Genomic DNA, 18,330 nt, shown 5'->3' with positions numbered 1-18,330 from the left:
CGGGTTAGTCTATCTTCCGCGGCTTTTCTCAGGGTAAATCTCGGTCCAGAGAATGTAATCCCCAGATAGACGTATCTTTGGACCACGTCCACGGTTTCTCCGCCGTATGTGAAGGGGGTATCGACTGTCGGAGCCATTGGGTTGACGTGTTGAACACCATGACCTTGGTTTTCCCCAGGTTCACAGTTAGGTCTTTGTAGTGTGTCCAGTTGGCGCTGTAGCCCTTCGGGTGTGCTGGAGATGAGGACTATGTCGTCCGCATATAGTAAGATAGGTATCAGTGTCCCTCCTAGGTTCGATCCCTCCTCGCCCAATCTATCTATGTACTCTGAGATCTCATCAATGTAGAGGCCAAATAGGGTGGGCGAGAGTGGGTATCCCTGCTTGACTCCGATGGTGCTGGTGATCTCCTTTGATAGCCCTCCCGGTGCCCGAACTTGGCCCGTTACCGATTCGTATAGTGCCAGTATCCCCCATCGTATTTCGGTTGGTACCTCCAGTTTCTGTAGTCTCTGCGTGAGCCTCGCTTGTGGCACTGTGTCAAAGGCCTTGCGGAAGTCCACGAAGCAGCAGTACACCCGTCTTCCATGTGCTCTGCCCTCCTCTATGATGGCTCTCAGTGTGAGGATATGGTCAAGGGTGCAGAACCCCCTCCTAAACCCTGCTTGTCCTGCTGCTCGGTGTTGGTGTTGCTCTGCCCATTTGCTCAGCTCGTGGTCCAGAATGGATCCATAGAGCTTGGCTAGTACATGGCCAACCATGACTGTTCGGTAGTTCGTGGGAACCATGGGGTCTCCGGCCTTCAGGATAGGTATTATGGTGTTGGCTGACCAACTGGCTGGGAAGCCTTCGCATAGGGCTCTGTTGAACATGTGTGCTAGGAGAGGTGCCAGTATGTCTCTAGCATGGGTCAAATGCTCTGCTACCAAGCCTTCGTGGTCTTGGGCACGGCCATTTTGGAGTCTATCAATGGCGTCCCGAACCCGCCCCGTGCTGAAGAATGTGGATGATCCGGGTCTGCTCCCTGGGGGCCGGGGTAGCTGGGGTTGCTTGGGTACTTGGTATAGTGAGGTTGCATATGCGTGCCAAGTGTCCGGGGAGGTGATGGGCGTCTGGGCTCAGGGTTCCTGAAATGCCTTCCATGCCTCTTTGCTGTCCTGTCCTCAGAATAGCTGGTGGAATTCGTGTTCCACTTTGGAGAGGTAGGCTCGTTTCTTCCGTGGCACTAGGCGACGGAAGATCAAGCGTGCCTGTTTATGCGTGTGTACTCCCCGTGCTTCGTCCTGTTGAAGACGGAGCCGGGTTTCCTTGTGCTGTGCGTCGTACCAGCTATTCTGTGGGACACTCTTGTTCGGAGGGGTGGGGTGGGGGGAGGGGGATGTGTGGGGGAAGTATTCGGCAGCCGAGGTGTGTAGTGTGCCCGCCAACTGTGCTGTGACCTCCTCCAGGGGTGCGTGGGGGTTCATTTCTTGCAGGCTCCAATAGAGATGGTCGGAGTATGCGCTTGCAGTTAGCCTGGTAAAGTGGTACCTGGGGAATCTTGGGGGGTTGCTTGCTGGGGGGGGTTAGGTCATACCTGCAGGTTATGTCAAATTGCAGGTATGCATGGTTGGCAGCCAGTGGGAGTGGGCGAGGTGATATTTTAAAGGACTGGACGTCGGGGATAAGTGATAGAGGGCCGAGGATATAGTCCACTGTGCTTGCTCCCAGTTTCTGTGTGGGTGCTCCATGTGCCCCCCGTCCGATGCAATTGGCCGCGTGCTTGTGTGGAAAGCATGTGAGGGCATCCGACCCGGGCCATCTGAGACCGTTGAGGATGGCCAGTCCGTGTGCCCCCCCTAACGCCAGTAGGTGTTCGCCATATTCGGTGCATTCAGCTGTGTCCTGTGGTGCCCGGTTGAGTCCTATCTCCTCCGGTGCAATCTCTTTGTACATGTGGTCTTCGCTCTCGAAGAAGGGGGTCTGCCTTTGTGCTGTGCGTGCGTTGAAGTCTCCAGCCAACATGACATCCCGCAAGCTGGAGTAGTGCATGATACCTTCGTGCAGTGGTAGGTATGGTGACTCGCCCTTCTGTGGTGCGTATGGGGAGTGTGCTGGTGGGAAATAGCACACCGCCATGTATATGTCTCGAGGGCGATTTGTGTGTATCCGGATCCACATGAACCGGGCTTCCTCATCTTTCCGCATGACTTGCACCATGTGCTGTTGCTCCTCCCTGTGCAACACAGCCACCCCTCCGGACCCTCGGGTCCCTCCATTTGTTCGGACTCTAGGGCAGCATGCCGTCTCCCATCTATATCCCCTCACTTCTGGTAAGTAGGTGCCTGGGCTTTGGTGGGTTTCTGTGTAGAGGACGATGTCCTTGCCGGTGAAGGTCTCCTGGAATAATCCTGTATCTGTTTTCATAGCTCCGTTGCAGTTCCACACTGCAAAACTCAGGTGGGTCTCATAGGCCGCGCCCCGTCATTGGCGCTTATCTGTGATGATGACCCGACCATCTCTGTATATTGCCCATTTTCCCGCTTTGCGAGTCTCCAGGATCTGTGGCATGCATTCTTTACGGTGTGCCACCTGTGCGGGTGTGAGGTCATTCTCCAGGTAGACTTTTTCCCCTTTTAGAGCTGTCCTTTTAGAGAGGAAGGCTCGTCTGGATTCTAAGTTGGCAAATTTGAGGATAAGAGGCCTTCCCTTGGTGAGGTCTTTCCCTACACGTCATGCATTCTCCACTATTTGAGGGTCCTCTACTCCCAGCTTTTCACATATCTATTGGGCATCTGCCAGGGGGCTATCCCCTTCCTTCCATTCGACCATCCAGATGTGGAGCGCTCTAAGCTTTCTCCTTTTCTCCTCCTCCAGTGCTACATTCACAAACTCCTCCTTCTTTGTTGGTGACTTCTTGGCTACCTCAATCCATTTGGAGTTCTCGGCCACTTCGGCTTGTGCTTGTTTCACTATATTCCCCCTTGTGTTGAGCTCCTTTGTTACTTGTGTCTTCAGCTCGTTGATCTCGGATTGCACTTTGGTGGGCATTGTTTCGGTGATTTCTCCTTCCTCCTTCTTGAGTAGGTCCAGCTGGTTTCTATATTCATCGAGCTCGTGCCTCAGTTCTTCGATCACCCTGTTTCTCTCCTGGAGGGACGTTTCAATGTCCACCTTCTAGGAGGTGAAGTGTGATGTGATCTCGGCGTAGATTTCGTTCTTCCATTCTTGCACTTTCGTGCTTATTTCCTCCTTGTTTTGGTGTGCAGTTTCCGCGCACATTGCTGCCATGATTTCCTTGATGTTGCTGATGTCTTGGTCATGCGCCTTGCATACATCTCGGAGGGCCTCCATGCCTTTCCTTGTGTGGTAGTCTGTCACCTTGTCAATGTTGCTCCAAATCGTTGAGTATTTCTCATTCTTCTCCCCCCTTGTGCGGCTGCTTGGTGACGGGGATGTCTTGTTCGAGCCCATACCTTCCTCACGCTTCCGGGGCTTGCTCAGGGGATGTGGGCATACGGTCTCATTGTGGTTGCGGATGCGTGATGGGCGGTGGTGGGAGGTGGCGGAAAAGTCAGGTATGGGCAGGGCTAGTGGCGGTGGGGTGATATGGGTCTCGAGGCCAGGGCCTGAGGAAGGCCTGTAGCAGGGCGGGGGATTGGGGGGCGGGGCGGTTGCTGTGAGGAGAGGAGAGATGGCGACTGCTCTTGTCGAGGGAGCAGGGAGGGCGATAGCCGGGGCAGGCTGGCGTGCGTGGTCCTGCGACTCGGACGGTATGGTCTGGTCGTCGACTTGGGCGAGGCGCATGGTCACGTGGAGAGGGGGCGTCCGATTGTGCGACTCAGACGAGGGACTGGTGTCCGAGTCGGATGAGGGCGGAGACTCGGACGAGTGACATCCGATTGTGGAGACTCGGACAATTTAGTCCACGTGGCAGTGTCCGAGTCGGACGAGAGGGCGTCCGATTTTCAGTGGACTCGGACGAGGAGTGTTGGGGATTTTGGGGATTCGAAAGAGAGGTTTGGGGACTCGGATGGAGCGTGGCGTGATGTCGGGAGCAGGTGAGTAGAGCGATGGCGGGAGTGAGATGAGCCGTGGTGGGGGCAAGTTGGTGGCGGGAGGGCCTGAGCAAGTCGGTGGCGGGGGGTTTTGGGGACTCGGAGCGTGGCGTGACGGTTCCCTCCGACAGAGATGACGAGAGAGAGAGAACATGAACAAGATCACCAATGGCTGGGTGTGAAAGCTAATACTGTTTGGGGATTGCGGAAATCGCAGTCATGGTGGCAGGCAACGGTGATGGAGGGCTGGCGGAATAGGGCACCTTTCAAATGCAAGGTCTTTCTTTGGCGGGTAATGATTGGTGGTCTTCCTCTTGCCTCGGCTCTTTCCAAGCATAGAATCTCGAATGGCAATTGTTTCTTCTGTACCACTACTGCGGAATCGGCCCGACATCGATTTCTTTCTTGCCCGCTCGCCAAGAATATCTGGTCACTCTTGTCGCAAATCTGGCGCGCAGTGGTGGGGTCCTCACTAACTCCTTTCGATTGGGTTTTTGTGCGCCCAAAGTACCCCACACCGCCACAGTTATATATGAAGATCTTATTTCACTTTTTTAGATACTGGGGATGCTGGCACATTTGGACCACGCGCAATGCTTTTCTCTTTGATTTGGCCTCTAATGTACCGAGACATATTGCCAGGCTTAAAGGGCTCTTGCATTGGCAGATAGATCTCATCCGACACTCCGACTTGCTCCCTCGAGAGGATTTGCTTCCCTGGCATATGGCAATTGCCATAGCCACGTGGAATGTGCGAGGCATTTGTTCTCGCCATAAGCAACATGCCATGTGGACTGTATTGCATGAGAATCAGTGGGATGTCTTGTGTGCTGTTGAGCACAAGAGTCACGGTGAAGGAGGAAAAGTTGTGGATTACCATGGGTTTTGCTTGTTTTATGTAAGGACACATGCCATGCATTATTGTGGTGTGCTTATGATTGTACATGAGAAATATCAGCCTGTTCTTATTAAAAATGATGTATATGGCCGTTTTGTAGTGATTGAAGTTTTATTTGAAGGAGATATCTTATGGTTGCTGGGTCTCTATGCTCCGAATGACCCTTTATCTTGCCGGGATCTTTGGAATACTTTGCAGACCTCCTTCTCACTTGGCAGACGGGGTTTTTTGATGGGGGATTATAATATGTGTGTTGATTCTTCACAGTCCACATCAGAGCATTCGGTGATGGACGCTTCGGAAAGTCGTGTGTGGAATGCGTTTGCTCTTGCTGTACTTAAGCAAGATCTCTGGTCTTGGCTACACCCTTATTCTATAGGGTTTACTTTCCATTTTGCGTAGTATGCAACTACACGGTCGCGGTTGGACCGCATGTACATCATGCAGGATGATGATTCTCTTCCTGAGATGCTGGAAATGAAAGTGTTGCAGCAATATGCCTTGTTGGACCATTTCCCTCTACAGCTTGAGATATTTGCACAACCCATTGCACCTTTTAAGAAATTTCTGGATAGACTCCCTTTGCGTTTCAACTCGTCCTATTTGAAGCATTCCATCTTTCAGGACTATATGCACCAATTGATTGATAGATTTTTATTGGACTTCGCCTCTGAGGGCAATGCTGCTTTTGAACGATTGCTCTCTAATGTGCAGCGGGTTGCTCTGTAGTATGGAATCTATCATGCCTCTCTTTGTCGGCGGCGTCGACAAGCAGCGGAGAACTTATTGGCTATGGTTCGTTCTCTGTTGATGGATACTCCAGATGATGTATTTCTGCTATCACTGGTGATGCGTTTGGCTGATCTTATTAAAGAGTTTCAGTTGAAATCTTATCAGCAGGCCGAATTGCAAAATTTTACTGAGAATTTGCAAGATAGTGCTTGTCAGCCTCATAAGTTCTTTTGAGCTCTACATGCATCTCTTGCTTGAGAAAATATGACTAGACTCCAGGATCTAGAAGGTCGAATGGTCATTGATTCTTAGACCATTGTGAACATGCGCAGGAATTATTTTCTAGACCTTCTTGGTTTTTCTCCTTCCCCTTCTTACCAAGTTACTCATGCACGCTCAGTTTTCTAGACAGATATTTGTGAGGCAGAGGTTATGGATGTTTTGTCACACCTGCCCAAGGATAAAAGTCCCGGTTGGGATGGTCTCACCAATGAATTCTTTGAGATTTTTGCTACCCAATTGGTGAAACCATTGACGACTATGTTTTAGCAGGTTTCGGAAACGGGGTTCATGCCTTCCTCATGGAAAGAAGGTCTTATCAAACTGCTTCCAAAAGTTCCCTTGCCATCAATGTTGAAACATTGGAGACCAATTTCTTTGATGGGTTTGATGTATAAAATCTTTTCCAAAGTAATGGCGAATCGGCTCCACAAGCATCTTCCGGCCATTGTGCATCCTCTTCAATATGGTTTCATTAAGGGCTGAAACATTCTGCATAATATCTTGAATGTGCAAATGGCTATTGACTATGCAAGGCACTCTAATCAGCGAGTGCTATTGATTCAATTGGATCTAGAAAAGGCTTTTGATTATTTAGATTGGTCTTTCATTGCAGAACTTATGTCTACTATGGGCTTTGGTACTCGGATGTCCCGCTTGATCTACACCATTAGTGCTGTGGCTTCTTCGCAAGTTATGCTAAATGGTGGTGTTATTGAGCCATTTGTCCTTGCACGCTCTGTGAGACAAGGTTGCCCTTTGAGTCCTCTCTTCTTTGCCCTTGCGACTCATCTGGTTCTTTCGATGTTATCTTCTATGGCAGCTTCTACTCAGTTGGCTGGATTGTCTCTTCCTTTTGGACAACACTTCATTACTCAATCTTTGGCTGATGACAGCTTTATGATTTTGCGTGCGGACAAGGACAATCTTCGCAAAGCATTAGATGTTTGAATGCTCTTTGGTCATGCTTCTGGTCTTCATATCAATGCTTTCAAATCAGCCATTCTCAGTTGCACGGAGTCTGATTTACAGTCATTGGGTGTTGATGTTCGGCCAAAGCAACTACTAGAGTGGATTTCACAGAAAGTGGCAGCTAAGTTTCTGTATTGGAAGTCGCAAGCTTGGCCCTTCCATGTTCGCCTCAAAGTGGCTCAGACAATTATGTTGCCAATGCTCACATATTTCTTGCCATTGCTACCGTGGACTACTATTACTTTGAATGCTCTTACTCAGCACATTCGTTTCATGTTATGGAAGAAGGATTCCTTGCAGGCAGGCATTTCATGGATTTCTTGGTCGCACACATGTACCCCCAAACGCATGGGTGGTGAGTCTATTTTGGATGCTGAAACTCATATGCTGGCACTTCGTTGGTCTCTTTTTCGTGCCATGTGCGTGGATCATCACCAGTGGGTCGTAATAGCCCGTTATTTTCTTGAGGATCACGGGCTTGTGCATGGTAATATACAAATTCGGAGCTCCTGGTGGCATGTTCTTAATGCAGACTCTCGGTTTTCTAGTCCTTCCTCATCCCTGCTTGTTCATTTGGTCTGCTCCTGGAAATTGGTTCTCTAGAAGGCGCGTTGGCATCCAGCGGAGGACCGCTTACATACTAACTCCTTTCAACTGGAATTGTTGGCAGCCTCGCGATTACTTTCTTGGGAAGGCAAATATGAGCTCAGACCAAAATTTAACTACATGGCACGTTTGGGCTTGACTTCAGTTGCAGATGCCACCCTTGCTAGTTGTAACGTCTTGATATCGTTTCGTACAGCTAGGAGGCTTTTCAGAATCCCTCGTGGATACCGTGATTTATGGGAACAGCTTTTGTTGGTGCTCTAGAGTAGGCAACCCTTTCCTGCCCTTGCTTTGGATCGTCCTTGGCAGACTTGGACCTTGTAGGTCGGTTGAATTTGGAAAAGGCCTTAGCTAGCCAGGTGTATCATCTTTTGATTAAAGATCATCAATGGCTGGTTACTAAAGCTAATACTGTATGGGGATTGCGGAAATCTCAGTCATGGTGGAAGGCAACTGTGATGGAGGGCTGGTTGAACAAGACACCTTTCAAATGCAAGGTCTTTCTTTGGAGGGTGATGATTGGTAGTCTTCCGCTTGCTTCAGCCCTTTCCAAGCGTCGAATCTCTAACGGCAATTGTTTCTTTTGCACCACTACTGTGGAATTGGCCCGTCATCAGCGATTTATTTCTTGCCCTCTCGCTAAGAATATCTGGTCGCTCTTGTCAGTGGTTTGGCGAGCAGTGGTTGGTTTCTCGCTAAGCCCTTTTGATTGGGTTTTTGTACGGCCAAAATACCCCACACCGGGACAATCGCATATGAAGATCTTGTTTCACTTTCTTAGATACTGGGGATGCTGGCACAATTGGACCACTCGGAATGCCTTTCTTTTTGATTCGGCCTCTAATGTTCCGGGACATTTTGCGAGGCTTAAAGGTCTCTTGCATTGGCAGATAGATCTCATTCAGAACTCTGACTTACTCCCTTGGGAGGACTTACTTCCTTGGCATATGGCAATTTCCTCTGCGTCGAGATATAAAAAGAAAAAAGAAAAAACATCTACATAAGGCCAATGTGGCCTATGAGACAAAATCCAAAGTACCTCCATGTCTAATGCCATCTAATTAGTAAGGTGAAGATAATATTGAAATAAGTAAGTGGCCTATGAAACAACACAAATAATAACTTTATGATGGGGCTATGCTAGAGTAGAACAATGTCTAGTGTGGTCGCATTGGTAGAAAGAAAAGAAAACCCAAATCTGATAGAACTATGTGTAGAAAAATGTGGCGGAGACTATAGACTGTAGTTGATCTCAGGGTCCGTACATGATCTTAGCTATGATTGGTCCCTAATTGCTCCACTGATATGTGTGGTGGTGAGTTTGCGTTGTCAATTATGGCTTTGATCTGATTGTGGTGCAGCCTTCTTAGGCGTGGTTGTGGTAGATTGGGTCGTTGTGCTCGACAAAGTGAAATGGCTCTATCCAATGTGACTCCACGCCGTGGAATGGGAGATGTTTGGCAAGGTGGCTTTGTCTTTGCAAGACTAATAGTGTCAGTAGGGTTGGATCTATGAAAAAAAGTTTGTCACTGCTCTTTGTGTGGGTCCCTTTGGGTGAGCTGGCCTCTTGTCTCGCATAGTGTTGTACGGTGCCTTTGGAGTTCCAGGAGGAAAAAGACCCAGGCATCTTTGGTCCTTGTACTCCATGACATGACGAAAAGGTCCAAAACCACAACGGAAGAGGCAGTTGTACCGTCCTTGTATGTCATAGTATATTGTACATTTGCATATGTAATGCTCCTCTATCTTAGAGTCTTAGCCACAAAGTTGGCAAGCTCTATCCTTTGTTAGAGTATCTATCCATCTACTTGTCTCCATTTGTAGCCTATGAGAGGAGGTAGGAATCTATCCGATAGTAGCCTGTATGCTATGGGAGAGAGGGGTGTCCATGTATGCTGGCCAAATAGTGAATCCATCATTAGAGGGAAAAGAAGTGATTTCAATAGAATTCCATCCTTGATACTAGAGGGAGTGGTGGTTGGATCCATGTCTTCACTATCTCAATCCTCTAGATATCGGCTCTGATCACTTCGTTCAGCTTTGATCGGCTGAGAGAAAGTTTAGGGTAGTCAAGGCTGCAGTCAAAAGGTGTAAGGCAGTCTATCATCATGATTAGTGACCTTTGCATGCTGTCCCAACCATCATAATAATCTCTCTTCGATTTGTTCTCATCAGTGATTGGACTGAGATGCTAGTGGTATAGGGTGCAACCTCATACCTGTGCTCCATATAGTAGTATAGTTGTGACTAGGGTGTCAAACAACCATATTTTGGTGCAAGGCTCTTGGAATTGTATGTGAGCACATTGGCTCTCAAGGTCCCCTAGTGTTGCATAGCCTCGTGCCAGATGTGCCTTTGATGCCCCTCTCAACGTAAATTATGGGCTAGAGAAGGTGACTCCTAGATAAACATATTCCCTCACATGCTCCACTATGTCTCCTCCAAATGTGAATTGGTACATAGATCTAGTCATGCATGCTACTGAAGTTTTGAAGACCATGGTTTTGGTCTTCTCAAGGTCTAATGTGAGGTCTTTGTCTCTACAAAAGACGTGCAAAGCATCTAGGTGGCGCTGCAATCCCTTTGGTGAATCCGAAATAAGAACAATTCCGCTAGGCTAGCTCCTGCTCCTCCTCCTCCTCCTTGGTCAATGTAGTCAGACACTTTATCTATATATAAAGTGAACAATATGGGTGAAAGCGAGCATCCTTGTTTCACTCTTATGGTACTGCCAATTCTTTTTGATAACTCCTCACATGCGCGTACATGACCTGTTACTGTCTCATACAGTACATAGATACCCCATTGTATACCTTTTGGTACTCCAATGTATTGCAGTCTCTATATAATGCATGTACGAGGCACTGTATCAAAAGCTTTGCAGAAATCTACAAAGCAGCAATAGATCCTCTTGTCTTGAGCTTGACCCTCCTCAATAATGGCTCTACGTTGTGAGGATATGGTTGAGTGTGGTATATCCGCATTTGAAACCTGCCTCTCCTTGTGCTCTCTTGGCTTGCATCTCAGCCCACTCACTGAGTTCATGGTCCATATAGATCCATATATCTTGGCCAAAGTATGGCTGATCATGACAGTCTTGTAGTTGTTGAGGATCAAAGGATCACCACTCTTAAAGAGTGGAATTATAGTATTGTCTAACTAGCTCGTAGGGAAGCCCTCAGATACTGCTCTATTGAACATATGTTCTAGTTGGGTGCTAGTATGTCACAAGCATGTGGGAAGAGCTCTGAGAGTGTATTGTACTTGTGACGGATCCCAAAACACAGCAGCAGTCCACCACTGTCAGCTGATGATGGTAGCAAAGTGCAACCCGACATTAGTAAAGACAAGGTATGATTCAAGTGATGATGACATCAACACTTTGGATGGGCTTTGAAGGTTGGGCAGCTGTGAGATGGCCTACTGTGACTGAAAACACAGGTGTAGATGAAGGCAGCAGTTGGATGGAACCTCCCTGGCAGGAAAAATGCAGATGAGAACAGATGTCTAAAGGTTGTGGACAACAGGGCAGCTTGCTGGAGACTTAAACGCAGCTGTAGGAGCTAGCTATGCGATCAGCCTCTAAACAAAAGGAATGAAGGACCCAGCGAAAGTACTGAGAATAGCTCCAAAACCATGCAATCAACCTCAGAACTGCATTGCCCAACCTTTGAACACTCTTCAGCCCCTTGAGAATTGCCACCACCTGGTTCTAAAAAGCCATCGACAGGATGAGAACAGCATCACCTGCATCAGCAACAGCAATAGCATTGCCTGCAGCGGGAACAGCACGATCAGCAGTTGGAACAACACGATTAGCAGCACAAGGTGACAGACTAGCTGGTGGCAGCCACGACGTGCTTGATAAAGCCCACATGTGGTTGGATTCTTTTGCCTTTCATTCTATGCTCTTGATTTTCCTGTGTTTTGCATGCTTTCCAGTTAAGTAATTAAGTTCAACAGTAACCTTTCTAATTATTCGCATATTAATCCATTAAAATTAAGTGTCTGGTCCAACATTGTGCCCAAATGTGATATATTAAATGAATCTTTCACATTAAGGTTCATTTAACTTGAATGAATTAAATGTGCACCCAAGCTACATTAATCAATTCATTGCTAATTCATAGAATCTAAAAAACTGGTGGACATGTTTTTCTCTGATTGATCATTAGCATATAGTAAGCATTTGTTAACACTAATGGTAGTTCTATAGCTAGTTTTGTGATTGAAGCTAACAATGTAATACTTATTGAACTTATTGAGGGCTGATTGAGATGGCATGTTGTCTATATGGAAGTGAATACTGAAGCTTGAGTGAAGCATCGCTTTTATAGTGGGCTGACTTTTCTTTCTGAATCTTCCTTGGCAAGTTGGACTTATACAATATGGCTGCTATTAGAGCGTCAGATATTTCTTTGTTTAATAAGCAAAAAAGGGCAACTATCCTAGTGCGTTCTCTTTGCAAGAGGTTGTCATAGTTTTAATCTGAACCTACACATTCTGGCATGATTTTTGTCAGCGAAGCATGTTTCTTCTTATGGTTGATCTTTAATGCTATCTCTGAAATAGGATTAACTTTCTAGGGGATATATGATGAGTTGCAGGGCATATAGAGGTTGGTATTCATAAATTTTTATCATCGAAACTTGTTCATTATGTGCCCAAGTGCCTGTACAATGCTTAATAGAGACTACATTTACATTATAGCCTTGGTGTCTCAAACCTTGTTATAAATTAGTTAAGTTTTATTATCAACTGAGAGGTGCGGATTGAGGGATGTTACAATGATTGGAGACAAGTACGTTCTCGTTTTCCTCTGCACACACAGGATGGGGTGTGCAGTAGGGTTAATGGATTACCTAGTTTGTCTTTAGTAATCTTGTTTGTTTAGCATGGGCTATGGTGTAAGTTGTTGATCACTTCCTTAATAATGGAGGGTTGCCCTTTTCGTTTTTGGGGTGGGTTTGGCAGGAAAAAGGTCACCGTGTTAGGTTGGCTACACATGCAAATTTTCGTCAGTTTGTTACATTGAATGGTCTGGAGTTCTATCCTATCGGGGGAGATCCAAAAATACTTGCTGGATGTGAGTACATTATTGAATTTCATCTTCATAAGCCCATGTGCCCTTATGAATGTATGCAATACTGCTCATCAAACTCATATAGGACAGATGTGAACTGGTATGCCTTTGCAGGTTGTATTTTGAAAAGTTGTGTCTCATAGGATTTCTCATGTGGTTAGGTGTTTTGTTGTAATGTTCTAAATGATACTTGTGGGCTTTCTGCCAACTGCTCGTTCCATGACAGGATATTGCTTTGAAATTGTCTCCACAAGTTTCCTCATTGGTAATTTGCTTTTTGAACTACTTGCACTTGACACTTGAAAGCACTTGCCGAAGCAACTCAGCAAGGCAGTCATGTAGGAAATATACTGTTATTGTAACTCACTTTTTCTCATATTGGAATTTTTCTGGATAGCCATTAGGTCCATAAAAGAAACAAGGAAACAAAGAGAATGATTGATTGCTCCATCATTTCTGTTTGTCCAAATGTTCTTGTTATAGATCTAGAAAAACCAAAACTATTTGTTCTTGTTATGGACACAAAAAGGCCAGAACCATATTTTCTTTCGTGGATCACCTATTAGGTCTGCTACTGCTGCCCCCCACCTCAGCTGTTATGCCCCTCTCTTACCTTGCTGTCCGCTGTCGGCATCCTAACTTCTGCTGCCTCAGTCCTCTCTCGTTTCCTCTCTGCCTGCCACTGCCTTCTCCCTTACACTGCTTGCCTTTTGCTCCACCTCTTTCTATATCATCCTTCCCTACTTTGCCTCCCTTTCCATATAGAGAAGGCATTAATCAAGTATTATGAAGATGTGTTCTAGAGCATAAACAGGCTACAGTGTTGCAAGAACCTCATGTTGGTTTTGGTTAGAGGACATTTCTCCAGTGAAATCACAGAAAAAAAGGTACTTGAAGTAGGACTGTGGTGGCCATCTGTGTTAAAAGATGCCTATCAATATGCCAAAGAATGCATTCTTTGTATGCAACAGGGTCAACCAAAACCGAGGGATAGAATGCAAGATCATTTGGTGAGCCATTTCATAAATGAGGCATTGACTTTGTCGGTCCTATCAAACCAGCAGCACAACGAACAAAAAGCACTTGGACCTTACCTTGCATAGTTACCAAATTGGCCACATGAAGCCCACTGCCTCATCTTCATGCCACTTCATGTTCTTTACCACCTCTATAGAGTGCTACAGCCTCATGCCATAACCCACCACATGTCTTCTCGAGGTCATGCCGGGTGCCACATCGAGCCACCTTGTTGCTGCCTATATTGAGGATGACACCTCAAGTTCCTAAACTACCTTGTCCACCTTAGCCACCATCTCGACCTTCGTTCTTGCTAGCACCTGGAGGGTAGTACCTCAAGCAACTTTATTGGCCACCACATCGTCATCATATCAACCTATTACCTTGAGCTAGGGTGCTCCCATAATACTTGAAAATTTTTGCTCCGCAAAGCTAATCTTCTCCACAAACACTCAAATCTTCCTATTCTTTTTGGGGAGAATGACAATGGGTGATGACCATGTAACTTCATTGATGGGTTTAACAAATCCAACTCTAAGAAGCTTATCGATCTCTTCTTTTACTTGTTTTGCATAATTGGGATTCATGTGATACCACTTTTGTATAATTGGTTTAGCATCTACTTTCAAATTAATTCAGTGTTGCTATAGCTTTGGGTCGAAGCCTTTCATATCAGTGTATTCACATGCGAATGTGTCTTGGAACTCTTGACAAAGTTGTATCGAGTGCTGCTTGTAATGTTTATCGACGTAGATACTCATCTTAATCAATTTAGAACTAGTCTCAAGGTCTAAAAGTACTCTTGCTAATTTATTCGTAGTATGTTCGAATTCCAGGTTTGCTTCTATGATAGCTTGTCGATTGCCCTTATCCAAGGCCTCCTCATTCTCTGTTTTCTCGTTATCTTGCAATTTTTGCAATTCCTTATCAAGCTTCTGACCTTCTTGCTTAGAATTTCCGATTACTTCCTTAGAACTTTTGATTTCTTGCATGGATTTACCACTTTTCTACATGAAAGTTGCGGTTTCTTGCAAAGAATTTGCAAGTAACACGCTATATTTTGCTAGAATCTGTTCCACATCGGCTTTGCAAATTGGGATTAGTTGGGTTAGCTTCGAGAAGTAATTCTTCATCATCGTCGCCTATTTTTAGTGCTCTATTAATCATTTAAGCCATCAAAGGTCTAAACTTAGGTTTCAAAATCACTTGATTGACTATAGAAAGCTTTACCTCTTTAAAGCCATGAGGGATCATTAGTGTATCCCCTCCCTAGTCCTCCCTAGTCTTGCTTAATCTTTGACAACACGAACCAAGGTTTGCTCATCAACATGTTGTAAGAGTCACCTAACCCCTTACGTAACCACTTCATGCGGAGTACATCAAAGATGACTTTGAATTTCAAACCCACCACTTTGATCAACTGATTCTTTAAGATTCCTATGGTTGAAGTCTCCTTTGATTAGCCATCTTAACTTGGAATGGTGTTGGCACCAAGCATTATAACTTATGAGCAAGGTAAAGTGCCTTAGGGATGATTTACTTGTGATCCTCCATCTAATAAGACCATCAAATTTTCTTACTTTTGTTTGGGTAGGAATGATTGCCTAGCATTCCGATATACCCTTGCCTCTCCAGTATATTGCTGCCATACTTGGCTGGCCATGATTCTTGAGATCGCCTTTATTTAAAACCTGGAAGAACTGGATCCAAAATTGGTTCTGGAGTCAATTGTAAGGAAGACTTAGCCAATGCTCTAAATAGTTCATGAGAGTCCGCTTGCTGCTCATGCGAACTTAAACCTTCATTATTATCATATTTTTGTTCGAAAATTTCTTGTAGACATTCTTGCTTTTTAACAAACTTTTTTTTCTTTCTTGCATTTCCTATAGAGGATCTACCGGGTGAAATGATTTACTCCTCTTTTTCTTTGCAGTCTTTGCATCTCATTTGAGGTTACTTTCTTAGCTTTCTCTTGCACATCCCAATCTATCTTTTTCTTTGCTTTGGCTTTGGTAATGGCCAAAACTTGTGTTGCCTTTGAAAAATCCTCCACTATAATACAATTTGAGCAATCACATCCTATGTTCTGTTCCAACACTTGCTAACCTATAGGTTGCTTCTTTATGGATGACACCTCCGTTAACTGAATTTTCTTAGTTCTTTGCTTAAGCTATTGGCCTATGGCTGCCCTTTTGTGATCTCCTCAAGGATTTCTACTAGGACAATTGCTTTTGTTATTGGTGGCTCCTGACCATGAGGTGCTCTTGCATGTTGAATTTGTTGCTGATTTCAGTCTGCATCCCTCTTTTAGCCCTTTGGTGTACCCATAACTCACTGTTCGGTCTTGACATATGTCCCTATCGTCCATAGTAGTAGCTGTCAGAAGTGGAGCAACAGTGGAAGCATAAACATGTGCTGAAATAAACTGCTGAAACATAAGACAAAAAGAGAAAAGAAAAGAACACGATACAGATGAGAACTCAGATGTATGCACGGGAAATGGAATCCATATATCTGAACACGAGACAGTCGCATACAACAGTGAGTCACTGGCTGTGTGGGCACTGGCACTGGCTCCTCTCTCCACAGAGTCTGCAGATGGTGAAGATGAAGTGACTGACTGAGGAGGAGCCACTGAGTATAAATAGGCTGAAAAAGTGGGGAGCAATAATGCTGGTCGGACAGCATTTAATGTTGGCCGACTGGTGCATAAAATGCTCCACTGGCATAAAATGCCACACCATAAAAATACCTAATAAAAATGCCCAGCCCAGATCAAGCTCAGACTCACACATGAGCTGACAAATACTCTGCTAACACCCTCTCTCAGATCATGAGTGATCTGATACAATACAATAGTACAATGAATAGGGATCAGAAACTATACAACATAGAACCACCAAGTAGAACCATGGATACCCAAGCAGTGGGTGATCAAGCCACCACCAAGGTGCCTCGGAGAGAACCTAATGTCGATGTCGATCGTACCAAACACTTGAAAATAGAGAAGATCATAGCATGTCTCTGTGTCCATCACCAATGTCTCGCAGTAGCATACAAGACCATCCTGTCAAAAATGCCTCTGAACATAGGTGACCATGAATTCCCGCCTTTGGCCAGACCGCCAAAGTGTCCCCTCATGTGAGCTCCAGACGAAAGCCTCCCGCTCTCTGTCAGATAACCAGCTCAGCATGAATCTGAATGTCAATCCCAGCTCCAGGATTTGATTCCGCCAGACTAAAGTCGATGCGTTAGGACGTCTCTCTCTGGAACCTGTGCACCTGTATAAAAGTATAGATGAGGCGCGGCTGCCCCATCTGAACACCCGCTCACACTCCCGCTCTGGCATAAGAGAGTCGCGAGGGATGACCTCATCACCACCACTAGAAAGCAGCCGAGGAAGGGGCCACCAAGCCCTTCCCGCGATCCGAAGAAGAGGATCCCTTCCGCGCCTTGGACTTCACCTTGGTCGGAGGATCTGAGTCGGAGTCTGATGAAGGAGAGGACTCATCGGTAGAGTCAACAGCCCGCTTCGTCTTCTGCTCCTTCTTCCTAGAAGTCGCTAATTTCTTGCAGTCCTTCCGCAAATGTCCCTTCTTGCCACAGTGGTAACATTGGGCCTTCGACTTCTTCTTCCCGTCACCCCTCTCTAAAGCTACATAAGCTTCGCCTCCATAATGTGCCGGAAGCCGCCCCTGTAATCTCAAGGATGTCTCATGCTCAAGAAGCATTGAGGTCATATGTGTAAAACTGACAGGAGTCGATGATGTCTGCGCCTGCAAAGCATTGGGCACTCCATCAAACTCCGGGAGGAGCTTGTAGAGGACCGTCCCGACGAGATGCGCCTCGGGAAGAGTAGATTGCATGTGCTGAAGCTGGTCCTGTACCTGCGTAACACGAAGAAGAAAAGACTGAATAGTATCTTTCGGCTCAAACTTCATCTGTTGGAGCTGGCCATAAAGTGTGACGGCCCGCATGGTGGAAGGTGCCTCGTACATCTGCTGCAACTTCTGCCATACTTCAGGAGATGTCCTACAGGAGGTAACCGCCAGTAAGACCGCTTTAGAAATACACCGAAGCAACGCCGAGTAAGCATGGGCATCGTCCGAGTCCCATGTGAGCACCGCTTCCTCATGGTTGTCCTCATCAAAGTCTTCAGGAAGAGGAAAAGGACGGAGAGGTCGAGCAATAGCTCCACAGATGATGTACCATAGTCGCTTCTGCACAAACCAAGCTTTCATGACAGCACTCCATGTGAGATAATCAGGTCCATGTAACTTATCATCAGTGGAAATGCACGGAGGAGCCATATGGAGAGGATAAGAAGAGAAGTAGAGAAGAGATGGAATTTAGAGAGGAAACACAGCCAAAACACAAGCACAGACTACATAAAAAGAGAGTCCACATGCAATATAACCCAAAATCTGATCAATAGAAGACAAAATCTGCTGCAGAAAGTCAAAAAATCAGTCAAAAACTGCCAAAACAGCAAAAACGGCCTGAAGTAACAGTCACCCAGTCACGAGAGATGCTGAATCAGCAAAACGCAGGCTGTAAACTGGAGAAAAACAGGTAGAAAACTGTCGCCAGCAGCTGCAGATGAAAAACGCAGGCAGCAGAGGGTGCGGAGGCAGTAGGCGATGGCAAAACTGCAAAAAACGCAGGCTGAAAACAGCCCCAAAACAGGTTGCCTGGCTGCGACAGCA

General features: G+C 46.1%; 1 protein-coding gene across 2 annotated transcripts in view; it reads left to right on the top strand.

The window, feature by feature from the left end:
- LOC148022587 (sterol 3-beta-glucosyltransferase UGT80A2-like) overlaps positions 1-18,330 on the top strand; it is a 143,318-nt gene that overhangs the window by 43,748 nt on the left and 81,240 nt on the right. For both annotated transcript variants that reach the window (XR_015693512.1, XM_087695545.1), the window contains exon 5: positions 12,499-12,610. Coding sequence is in view for 1 of the 2 variants with exons in the window: in XM_087695545.1 (XP_087551671.1) it covers positions 12,499-12,610 (112 nt within the window). In the remaining variant the exon portion in view is untranslated. The remainder of the gene's footprint in view (positions 1-12,498; positions 12,611-18,330) is intronic.

The sequence above is a fragment of the Lygodium microphyllum genome, chromosome 16 (genome assembly GCF_053477565.2).
Source record: "Lygodium microphyllum isolate KBCC chromosome 16, Lygodium_microphyllum_v1.1.10, whole genome shotgun sequence".
Classification (NCBI taxonomy): domain Eukaryota; kingdom Viridiplantae; phylum Streptophyta; class Polypodiopsida; order Schizaeales; family Lygodiaceae; genus Lygodium; species Lygodium microphyllum.
The sequence above is the reverse complement of the archived record's forward strand: the minus strand, read 5'-3'. Positions and strand labels throughout refer to the sequence as shown.